We start from the raw sequence: 12920 nt of genomic DNA, 5'->3' as shown, positions 1-12920 counted from the left end.
AAGATATGGAAACAACCTAAATGTCCATCAATGGATGAATGGACAAAGAAATTGTGGTATATATACCATGGAATATTATTCAGCCATAAAAAGAACAAAAATTTGCCTTTTGGGACAGCACGAACGTACCTAAAGGGTATTATGACAAGTGAAATAAGTTCGACAGAGAAAAGCAAATGCCATATGATATCTCTTATATGTGGAAGCTAGAAAGAAAGAAAAAAAAGCTCATAGACACAGGGCACAGACTGGTGGCTGCCAGAGGTGGGAGAAATGGATAAAGTGGGACCAAAGGTAAAAAAGTCAAAGCAGGGAATCACACAAAAATAATTTTAACTTAAATATTTTATTTTCATCTGACATATATAAACATACATTAATTTAGTAATCTTTGATATTGGCTCATGAGCTGCTCATCTATAGCTTTTCTCATCTAAACTATACCATAATACATTGTACCATTGTATTTTCTCAGTGCACTCAGGCCAAAAAATCTCCCTTTCCTCTACAATATCTAATAAGTAATCAAGTTATATTGATTCTACCTCCTTATCTTATACCTATCCTCTCCTCTCTTTCTCTACTGCTTTCCTCCTTTCCTGTTTCATCTGAGCAACTTCAGATTGTCCTAAGTGGTCTCTGCGTTTCCAGTCATGGTTCCCCAAACCCATCCTAGACCCTACTGAAAAAGTTGGCTCAGCAGGAAAATCTCATCATGCAACAAATGCCCTTCCCTTGATTGTAAAATCCTCCAATGGCTCCTCACTGCCTTCAGGATAAAGTCTGGGCTCCTCAGGGTAGCTTTCAAGGTTCTCTGTGGTCTGGCTCCTGCCTATCTCTCCAGCATTATTGTCTGCCTGCCACCATATTACTCAAGGTCCTCTAAAGCAAGATGATCCCTCTTATTTCTGTACCTTTGTTCAAGCTGCATACCCCATCGGAAATACCCCATTCAGTCTGTCTACTTCCTCCAGCTCTGTAAACTCGGGGAATCTTTTCTTAATTTTTGAGGCCAAGACCAAGAATTATTTCACAGAAAGTCCTGTACTTCCACCCTCCAAGAGTTGAACTTACTACTCCCTCTTCAGTGCCTTTACTCTACTCTGTATAGAATTCAATCATAGCACCTAAAAGACATTATTATTACATCTAATTGTCTCCCTCTACTGAAATTTCTTTAATGGGAGAGATAGATGCCTTATGTGCCTTTGCACCTCCAGCATCTACAAAATCCTCAGAAATCAGATTAACACTAAGAGATGTTATATATCAATTTATGTAACAAAAAGCTAAGAGAAAAACAAATTAAATGCATTATATGTTTAATTTACATTTCAGAATATATGTATACATATATATCCTGATAAGTATAACCTGCTACAAATCTAGATACTGCTTTATTTTAGTGGATAGCATACTAAAGGTAATATTAGAAAAACATGTACTGCCTAACTTAAATCAGTTTTCCACACAAAGCAATGACATAAATACTTTATAAGCTTCAGTTTCCCTCAAATAGGTGAAATGTACCCACAAATATCTAATTTAGAAGAATTTTATGATTACTATCACAATGAGAGCTGAGTCGGTGGTATGACCCACTTATGGGGTGGGTGGTATTAATGGCAGAAGGCAGGTGGGCATTGGTGGTAGCAGTGAAAAGTACAGAATTAGGAGAGTATGGCACAATAGACTGCAGTGCAGGGAGAAAGTGGCTACCTGAAGGCAGTTCTGACAGCAAGCGGTAGGGAAAAGACTTGGTGTTGGGGTTCAAGGGCCAAAATTGAACCTCAGAAGATCTGTAAAAACTAAGGGAGACCTCTGACATCCAAAAACAAGTTAAGGGCCTAGTTATGATATTTGAGGTTCAAAATATACAGTTGGGTACAGGAATAATGTAGAAGCCCCAAATTAGAACTTGGACACAGGCGTAAGATTGAATAAAATCAAACACAAGGCTGACTTGAAGTTAAGCCACTAGGTTCACTGGCCCAGAGTGAACTAGATCCCTTTAAGGTAACCTAAGCAGGCTGAGCCTATAAACTTAATGGCAAAGAGACATTAAAATTACAGAACTTAGGAATCTAGTTAAAAAACAAACTCTTACCCTCCTGTAAAATTTTTAGAAGGCAGATAGAAACACAAATTTATCAGTTATACTTTACATTATTAAAAAGTTATTAAAAACTAGACTTTTCTAAAGAACATGTGTAACACAAATAATTGTTTTCTGTTTTATAACTTTGATTATAGATTAGTTTTCTTAATTTTGTACCAACACATTAATACATTTTCTTAATGTCAAGAAAACTAATTTTATTTTTTCTTGGCTGCGCTGGGTCTTAGTTGCGGCACGCGGGATCTTCGTTGTGGCATGTGGAATCTTTTAGTTGCAGCATGAGAACTTTTAGTTGCAGCATGTGGGATCTAGTTCCTTGACCAGGGATCGAACCCGGGCCCACTGCATTGGGAGTGTGTGCTCTTAGCCACTGGACCACCAGGGAAGTCCCAAAACACGTATTTTATGTAACTATCTTAGATTGCCCCCCCAGGAACTTTCTGAGAAGGTCATAAATACTTAAACTATTATGAAAACAGATTCTTACTCTTTGAGTCCATCAAAGCATAACAGTTTGAAACAGACTAGATGAGACTAAAACACATTCAACCTCTTTTATGAATTTTTGAAAATTATTGGTCAAAACTAGTTATTTATCTAGATATAACCATTAAAGTAAATTTTATACTATGGTATGAGCATTCAAAACTAACATCTATTCTGCTAATCAGAATGGGTCTCAGAAAAGACATTCAGTGAATCACTTCAGTATATAACATTTATCACACACAGATCCCAGTATTATAAATGTCAGTGTTCCTCATACCTATTTGTGAAGAATGAAAATCGGCAGCATTTACACACTTGATTTTACCATATAAGTGGTATAGGTAAAATGGGAATTGATTCTTTTTAAGGCTTTAAACTACTCAAAAATTAATTATCAATCTTTTTAGTTACAATAAAAGTAATGTCTTCTTTTATGGGGCATGGTGTCCTATTAAAATTTGTTTGAGAAACTGGTGAGTTGGTAAACAGCAGGGTTCTAATTTGCCTAAGTTGCTCTGTTCAGAATTTCTCTGAGGATCTGAAGAGAGAAGAACTTTTTATACAGAGAATGAGATGAGGACATGAGGGCTACTGTCATGACCTCTGTTCTTATTTGGCTTGGAGCCCAGGCAGAGGGGCTGGGACCAAAAGCTAGAGGGGCTGTTTCCATGAGAGATGTGTGAAACTATGGGAGCTAGCAGCTCCTCTGGCCGGGAGTTAGGGAAAAGTCCACTCTTCCTGGTAACTGTTACAGCAGGCTGGTGAGGCCTGGGGACATATGGGTTATACTTAATACAACTAGGCACTCTAAAATTATCTGTTTTGGGGGAATAAGGGAATGCAAGGGAATTATTCAGTTAAACGAGACTTAACAGCTGAATTCCCTAGCAGTCCAGGGGTTAGGACTCAGTGTTTTCTCTGCCGTGGCCCCAATATCTGGTCATGGAGCTAAGATCCTGCAAGCCATGTGGCTCAGCCAAAAAAAAAAAAGAGAGAGACTTAAGAGACTTGATATATCTAAATGCACTACATGATCCTTGATTGGACACTTGTTCAGAAATATATGTATTTATGAAAGATTTTGAAGTCAGTTGGAGAAATTTGAGTAAGGACTGCCTGGGTATTAGGTAAGAAAATGGTTATATAGAAAAATGCCCTTATATTTTGAAGATGCATGCTGAGGTACTTCAGAGTAAAGCATCGTGTAATTTATTTTGAAATGGTTCTACAAATACACACACATACACATATAAACAAAATGATACAAATATGGCAAAATGTTCATTGTTGAATCTACCTGGCTGGTATTTAGGGTGCTCATTTTATCATTCTTTTTACTTTTCTGTATGTTTGAAATTTTCTATAAGTTTTCTTAATTAACTGTCAAAGAGTACTTATTTTTCTAAGAAGTATAACAAGTTCTTTAAATTAGACATGAAAATATATTAAAATACCTAATTTAATCCCTGAAGCCAATGACTCTACACATATATTCTTCTTTATTTATTTTTGGCTGTGTTGGGTCCTTGTTGCTGCGCGTGGGCTTTCTCTAGTTGTGGCGAGCGGGGGCTACTCTTCGTTGTGGTGCCTGGGCTTCTCATTGCGGTGGCTTCTCTTGTTGCGGAGCATGGGCTCTAGGCACGTGGGCTTCAGTAGTTGTGGCACGCAGGCTCAGTAGTTGTGGCGCACGGGCTTAGTTGCTTCGCGGCATGTGGGATCTTCCCAGACCAGGGCTCGAACCCGTGTCCCCCACACTGGCAGGCGGATTCTTAACCACTGTGCCACCAGGGAAGCCCATATTTTTCTTTTTTTAATTGAAGTATGGTTGATTTACTTTATTTTTCTTGATTAATCTTTGTTATATGCTTTATACAACATTAAAACCAGAAATACGTATATTAAAAATTAGTATATTAGCCTTTTGCAAAAAGCTATGGTAATTACCTTGATCTGTATAGGTGAATTATAACCCACACATCCTTTTCTGCATTTGTGACTTCATTCACATACTGATTTCCAGAAATTTCTCTTAATTCCCCAAATTTTTGTTTTTTCTTAAGAGCTTTCCATTCCTGTAACCGCTTTTCTCTAGTTAAGAAAAAGAAATTAAATTACATAAGAATATTGTTATATTCTTAAGGCCATCCCCATATACAATAATAATTTAGAGCAATGAATGTAATGCTAGTACATACCAAACACTTTAAAGAGTAACTATTAACGGCTTTACAATGCCAGTTTCTCTTTTTATACGGGTATTTGCTTTATCATGGGTATTGTAAAGTATAAGAAATTAGCTACTGACTTAATTTTTGTTTAAGACTAAGTCAATCATAGCTATAGAGAGTTTATTTAGACATTGGGTCAACAAATTCTCATATACGGCTTAAATAAAGGGAGAGTATACATAATAACTAACATTTATTGAGGGCTTACTATGTTGCTAGGTGCTGTTTTAAGTGCGTTAACTAATTTAATCCTTGCAAAAACTTTACAAAGTTAGCACTATTACTATTCCCATTGACATGCTCTTAACTGTCATGCTAAGCTGACTTTCAGTTCAAAGCCTTTGTGAATATATGCAATTAATTGTTATAAATGTATTGCAGGTAGAGAGGTGGTAGAGAAAGAGTGATTGAGTATGGACTCTAAGGTCAGACTGAACTGGCTTAAGTGCCAGCTCCCACTTACTAGTGGCGTGGACTTGGGCAAGTTATTTAATCTTTCCAAGCTTCAGTTTCCCCCAATGTGAACAAAACTAAAATCTGCTTGCATGGGATTGTTCGGGATTAAGTGTAAACATGTAAATTTCTTAGGGCAGTGTCTAGCACACCATGAGCCTTTCATAAATGTTACCTAGTTATTCATCTACAGAGAACCTTAAAACTTTGTTAAACAAATCTCAAAATTTACATACTTTGATTTAGCTGTTGAATACTTGAGTTTATGAAGCAAATCCAAATGGTTCTGACATATCTGCAAGTATGTTAAAAGTTACTGACTGTGTATCTCTAAGTACCTGGAAGTATTTACTCCCCTTCTTTCTCTGTGTATTAACTATATTTTCTTGTTTTCTGTACAGTAAGTCCTCTACATATGAACAAGTTCCATTCTGAGAACACATTCATTAAATCCAATTTGTTTGTAAGTCAACAAAGTTAGCCTAGGTATCCAACTAACACAATCGGTTATATAGTACTGTACAGTAATAAGTTTATAATACTTTTCACACAAATAATACATAAAAAACAAACACAAAAAAATAAAACATTTTTGATCTTACAGTACAGTACCTTGAAAAGTACAGTAGTGCAGTACAACAGCTGGCACACAGGGGCGCTTTGGCATCTTTGAAAGTTCTCAACTTGAAGGTTTGTATGTAGGGGACTTACTAGATTCAGCTCTGGCATCTGGGGTCTTCCTGATCCTAGAGAGACTGCCCCTCTCTGAGCTAGCTAGTTCCCAAAGACAGCAAACACTCACCAGAAAGCACAGTCCTCAAATGCAAACCAACCAATCCAGAGCCCAGTCCCTCAACTACCTCTTTTACTGGGCTGAGCCACTATCCCCCTGCCCAAATCATCCCCTGGGCTTGGTACCAGACAATTAGAGATAGACACTACGGTCCAGAGCCTGCCAAATTTTTTCCAACTAGCCAATCCTAAGTCTGCTTACCCTGCCTAGCTCGTCTTTCCCACAGAAACTACATAAAGGCTCATATCCATCTTAGCCTCTCCCTCCTCCTGCCTCTTGACCAACTGGTGCTTCCCTGTGTGGCCCTGCATTGTGGGGCATGCCCCCTACTCTTGAGACCTGTGAATAATAATAATAATAATAATTATCTCCTGATCTGTTGGCTTCACCATACCTGAATATATACAAAATCCTGGGTCTATTTTAAAACACTGTGTCCTTATTTCACATATTAGAAACATGTCCAGTAAGACCACTCACTTTATATAACAAGTAATCCAAGCAAAATTAAGCCTAGAGGAGAATGTCAAGAACAGTAATCCAAGTCTAGGGCCCTCTCAGTTTTCAAACTGAAGGTCTTCAATTTTCCTTCTACTGGCCCAGATATTCAGAACTGACAGTCACTCCAGAGAGCTTTTGGGAGCCCTATTTTGTTTGCATTGAGTATTTGGCATCACTATCATTAATGTCCCTCAATTTGATCTCATTGGCTTAATATGTTTCAGAATTTTCAAAAAGTTTTTGTTCCAATGATGGCACTATGCCCTACTTAATGGTGCAGCTATCAACTACTTTTCTTCTTCCTCCACTCTTCCACCTTCTCCTCCTCATTTTTCTTTACTGTCAACAGAATTGGGCAGGGAAAGACATAAAAACCTGGGTTAGCTTTGCCATCAGGAAGTGACAGAGTGTTCAATGGCCTGCATTTTTCACCTAACAGTCATACCAGCTGTGATTCAGTCTCATAAACAGAAAGCCCTTTAGCTATTTTAAGCAGCAAGAAGCTTAATCTGAGGAATTAAGTGCTTTACAAACTTAATGGAAAGATGAAGGAGGAGGCTCCAGACTGGGCTACCAGGAAGACTCCCAGAACAACTTTGCAAAACTGGTCTGCCAAGGGAACAGCTTTCTCCGCTGCAATCCAGAAACTGGGGAATCTGGAACTAACGTTCCAATTGTGCCCTAGTATCCCCTACTCTGGTGATCAGAAAACCCCTGTAACAGTTGTCTCTAGGAACCTATCTCCTTAGCAGAGACTGGGAGAAAATATTTGCAAAAGTCGTATCTGAACTGGACTGTTATTTGAAATATACAAAACTCTAAAAACTCCACAATAAGAAAACAACCTGATTTAAAAAATGGGCGAAAGGTCTTAACAGACACCTCACCAAAGAAGATATACAGATGATAAATAAGCATATGAAAGGATGCTCCACATCTATGTCAACAGGAAAACAAAATTAAAACAATGAGAGGCCACTACACACCTATTAGAATGGCCAATATCTGGAACACTGATAACACCAAATGCTGGAGAGGACTGGAGAAACAGGAACTCTCGTTCGTTGCTGATGAGAATGCAAAATGGTACAGGCACTTTGGAAGACAGTTTGGCCGTTTGTTTGTTTTTTTTTTACAAAACTAAACATACTCTTATCATTTGATCCAGCTATCAAGCTTCTTGATATTTACCCAGAGGTGTTGAAAACATGTCCACACAAAAACCTGCACACAGACGTTTATAGCAACTTTACTCATAATTGCCAAAAGTTGGGGACTTCACTGGTGGCACAGTGGTTAAGAATCCACCTGCCAATGCAGGGGGAACACGGGTTTGATCCCTGTTCTGGGAAGATCCCACATGCCACGGAGCAACTAAGCCCGTGTGCCACAGCTGCTGAGGCCTGCGCTCTAGAGCCCGCAGGCCACAACTACTGAGCCTGCGTGCCATGACTACTGAAGCCCACGCGCCTAGAGCCCGTGCTCCACAACAAGAGAAGCCACTGCAATGAGAAGCCTGCGCACCACAACGAAGAGTAGCCCCCACTCACTGCAACTAGAGAAAGCCCGTGCACAGCAACGAAGACCCAATGCAGCCCAAAATAAATAAATAAATAAATAATTGCCAGAAGCTGAATGCAACTAAGATGTCCTTCAATAGGTGAATGGATAAATAAACTGTGGTATATCCAGATAATGAAATATTATTCAGTGCTAAAAAGAAATGAGCTATCAAGCCATGGAAAGACATGGAGAAACCTTAAATGCATATTACTAAGTGAAAGAAGCCAATCTAAGAAGGCTACATACTATATGATCCCAACTATATGACAGACTGGAAAAGGCAGAATAGTGGAGACAGTACAAAGATCAGGGGTTGGCAGGGGAGAGGAATGAATAGGCAGACCACAGAGGATTTTTAGGGCAGTGAAAATACTGTGAATGGTACCATAATGATGGATATATGTCATCATACATTTGTCCAAACCCAAGAATGAACTGTAATGTACATTATGGACTTTGGGTGATTCTGATGTATCAATGCAGGTTCATCAATTATAACAAATATATCACTCTGGTGGGTAATATTGACAATGGGGGACGTTATGTTATGTGTGGGGCAGGAGGTATATTAGAAATCTATACCTTCCATCAATTTTGCTGTGAACCTAAAACTGCTTTATAAAAAAGTCTTAAAGGTTTTCTTTTGTCATTGCTCTTTTGTTTTGGCTTTAAATGAGGGATTTGCTTTAAATCAGCACTATCAAGACTACTACAGAATTTTCTCTTCTTAACAATAAGTAAAATTTTAAAAGGCTACAGGTTCCTTTTTCCTTAGATCCAAAGTGAGAGCAGAGACACTGAAATACTACTAGAATTTGGTGACCAGAATTAGAGTTGTACTTCTGATGTGGAATATGCAAGGGAAAGAAATTCTGTGTGTAATATCTCTTTAATCTCTGTGGCAGAGAGTGTTTGGGTGTTCATCAGTATAGCTTCCTCTTCCAGGACTCACAGGAAGACTATATTTGCCAGCATCCTTGGCAGTTAGATTCGGGCCATGAGACTGGATTACGTCCAGTGAACATGTGTGAAAATAATATGTACATTTCTAGGACTTATCTCTGAAATGTCCCATCCCATCTTTCATACTGTCTTCCTGGTCCACAAGCCTGGATGTTAAGGATTCTGAGATGATGAAGCCCCTAACGAAATGTTCATTGCAGCACTATTAGCCAGGACATGGAAACAACATAAATGTCCATCGACAGATGAATGGATAAGGAAGATGTGGTACATATATACAATGGAATATTACTCAGCCACAAAAAGGAACGAAATTGGGTCACTTGTAGAGATGTGGATGGACCTAGAGTCTGTCATATAGAGTGAAGTCAGAAAGAGAAAAACAAATATCGTATATTAACACATATATGTGGAATCTAGAAAAATGGTACAGATGAACTTACTGGCAGAGCAGGAATAGAGACGCAGACGTAGAGAATGGACTTGTGGACACAGTGGGGGAAGGGGATGGTGGGATGAATTGGGAGATTAGGTTTGACATAAATACACTACCACGTGTAAAACAGATAGCTAGTGGGAACCTGCGGTAGAGCCCAGAGAGCTCAGCTCTGTGCTCTGTGATGACCTAGATGGGTGGGATGGGGTGGGGGGGTGGGAGGGAGGTCCAAGGGGGAGGGGATATATGTATACATATAGCTGATTCTTTTCATTGTACAGCAGAAAGTAACACAACATTGTACAGCAATTATACTCCAATTAAAAAAAAAAAAAAAAAGAGCCCAGGTCCCTAGTCATCACCTGGAGAAGAGCTGCTCAGAAGAAGCTTGTAAAACATGCATCATCTGTGAGTGAGGAACTTTCTTGTGTGAAACCACTAAGATTTTGCACTTGTTTGTTACAGCAGCTAGCATTAGCTTAATAAATTCTGCTGACGTGACTGTATCAATAGATTTGTGATTATTGAACGATCCTTGCATTCCTTGAATAAACCCTAATTATTCACTATATATGATTATTTTAATACACTGTTTTATTTCCTAATATTTCATTTAAGATGTTTGCATCTATGTTTCAAAAGTGAGATTAATCTAAAGCAGTATTTATCAAGTTGAGGCATGTGGACATCCCACATGAGAATTACTTGGGAATGGCAGGTTCCACAGATGGGCATATTCCTGAGACTCAACCCAAAGTTACTGAATATTACCTCTTGGTACTGGTCTCAGGAATGTGTATTTTTAACTTCATATTATGGATGGTTATTAACACTTACAGTAGTAAAGCGACCCCAGATGTGTGCATCTTCCATCAATAATTTCTATGGCCAATTCTCTTTCATCTCAACCCCCACTAACTCCCCATTTCAAGGGCTATTTTGAAGCAAATGTAAGACATCATGTCATTTCATCTGTAAATATTTCATTATATATCTCTAAAAGACGAGGATACTTTAAAATTTTTAATTCACATGGCATAATCATATCTAAAACAATGGTAATTCCTTAATATATTCAGATATTGTTCAAATAATCCTATTTTCTCCACTTAAAATTTTTATTTAATTGTTATAAAATATCCATAACATAAAATTTACCATGTTAACCATTTTTAAGTGTACAGTTCAGTAGCATTAAGTTCTGGCCCCATTTTTAAAGTTTGTTTATTCAAATGGGAATCCAAATTAGATTTATAGAGTGGTTATTATATCCCTTAAATCTCATTTAATACATAGATTCTTTTCCATCTATTTTTCCCCTAGAAATTTCTTTGTTGACGGAAACTAGATTGCTTGTCCAAACTTTCCCACGGTCTGAATTTAGCTTATTATATTATCATGAAATCAATTCACACAAGAAATCAAAATTTTTAGTAGTAAAGCTAGGTGATTATTTTGACTAACCAACTTAAGATCCATGAGTCTATTATTTCCCGTCTGTACTAGCCTTGTCTGATTGTGACAGTAAGATTATATTATCAATAAATGTAACAATGTCATATGCAATTTATTAGTAAGTTTTTCATCTTAATAAAAACATAGGGATTATCTGTGCCTTGAAAAGTAGAGAAAAATCAGCTATACAATAAATTTTAGGAAGCAGGCTATCTTCTTAATTATGCTTTTCTCCCTCTTATTGTATCAATTTTGGAAACTATTTTTTCATTTTAAAAATGATGTATATGATCATGTATCAGATACTCTCCTGTGTCTGGCTTCTTTAATTCCATATAATGTTTTCAAATTTCACCAAAGTTTGTGTGTATCAGTAGTTTGCTTACTTTCTTACAGAGTAGTATTCCCTTTCATGAACACACTACAGTTTGTTTATTCATTCACCTTGCATTCATTTATCATGTTGATGGACTTTTGGGTTGTTTCCATTTTCTGGCTATTATGAATATTCATGTACAAGTCTTTGTATTGACATATACCTTCAATTCTCTCAAGTAAATATCCAGGAATTTAACTGATAGGTTATATGTTAAATGCATATATAACTTCAGAAGAAATTGCCAAACTATTTCCCAAAGTTATCATATTATGAGAATTACAGTTCCTCCAAAATCTTTAGTTTTAAATTGTAACATAATTCATATACAATAAAATTCAACGATTTATAGTGTATAACTCAGTGATTTTTAAAATAGTCACAAAGCTGTGCATCCATTACCACTATCTAGTTCCAGAATAGTTTTACTGTACTAAAAGAAACCCCATATCCATTTGTAGTTATTCCCTATCCCCCCATCCCAGGCCCTGGAAATTAATAATCTGCTTTCTGTCTCTACAAATTTTCCTATTCTGAATATTTCATATAAGTAGAATCATATAAAATGTGACCTTTTGTCACTGGCTTCTTTCCTTAGCATAACAATTACAAGGTTCAGTCCTGTTGTAGCATGTACCAGTTCATCATTTCTTTACATGGCTGAATAATTTTCCATCGTATGAATACACCATATTTTGTTTATCCACTCACCAGATGATGGACAGTAAGATTCTTTGTACTTTTTGGCTATTGTTAATGCTGCTGCTATGAACATTCATGTACACGTTTTGTGTTTTTGATTCTCTTGGGTGTACATATCTAGGAGTGGAATTGCTGGATCATGGTAATTCTATGTTTAATATTTGAAGAAATTCCAGACTGCACCATTTTACATTCCCACCAGCAATGTATGGTGGTTCAAAATTCTCCAACTGTTCACCAACACTTTTGTTATTTTTCTGTCTTCTTTATTATAACCACCCTGGTGGGAGTGAAATGGAAACTCACTGTGGTTTTGATTTGCATTTGCTTAATAACTAATGATATTAAGCATCTTTTCATGTGCTTATTTTCCATTTGTATACCTTCTTTGGAGAAATGTCTATTCAAGTCCTTTGCATGTTTTTTAATTATTTGTTTTTTTGTTGTTGAGTTTTATGAGTTCTTTATATATTCTTGTTAGTAATTCCTTATCATATATCTAATTTGCAAATATTTTCTCCCATTCTGTGGGTTGTCTTTTCACTTTCTTGATAGTGTCCTTTGATGCACAAATATTTTAAATTTTGATGAAGTCAAATTTATCTATTTTTTCCTTTTTGTTGCCTTTTGTTATTTTTGGTGTCATCTGAGAAATCATTTCCAAATCCAATGCCATGTACATTTTCCCCTGTGTTTTGTTTGAACAGTTTTATAGTTTTAGTTCTTACATTTGGGTCTTTGATCCATTTTGAGTTAATCTTTATATATGATATGAGGTAGGAGTCCTACTTTATTCTTATGCATGTGGATATCCAGTTTTCCTAGCACCCTTGGTTGAAAAG

At 37.0% G+C, this 12920-nt stretch overlaps 1 protein-coding gene across 2 annotated transcripts in view; it reads right to left on the bottom strand.

Annotated features, from left to right (window-relative positions):
* The window catches only part of PDCL2 (phosducin like 2), a 47526-nt gene that overhangs the window by 7972 nt on the left and 26634 nt on the right, over window positions 1–12920 (bottom strand). For both annotated transcript variants that reach the window (XR_007477032.1, XM_033425372.2), the window contains one exon: window positions 4553–4696. Coding sequence is in view for 1 of the 2 variants with exons in the window: in XM_033425372.2 (XP_033281263.1) it covers window positions 4553–4696 (144 nt within the window). In the remaining variant the exon portion in view is untranslated. The remainder of the gene's footprint in view (window positions 1–4552; window positions 4697–12920) is intronic.

The sequence above is a fragment of the Orcinus orca genome, chromosome 4 (assembly GCF_937001465.1).
Source record: "Orcinus orca chromosome 4, mOrcOrc1.1, whole genome shotgun sequence".
Lineage (NCBI taxonomy): Eukaryota > Metazoa > Chordata > Mammalia > Artiodactyla > Delphinidae > Orcinus > Orcinus orca.
This window is presented reverse-complemented; position numbering and strand designations above follow the sequence as displayed.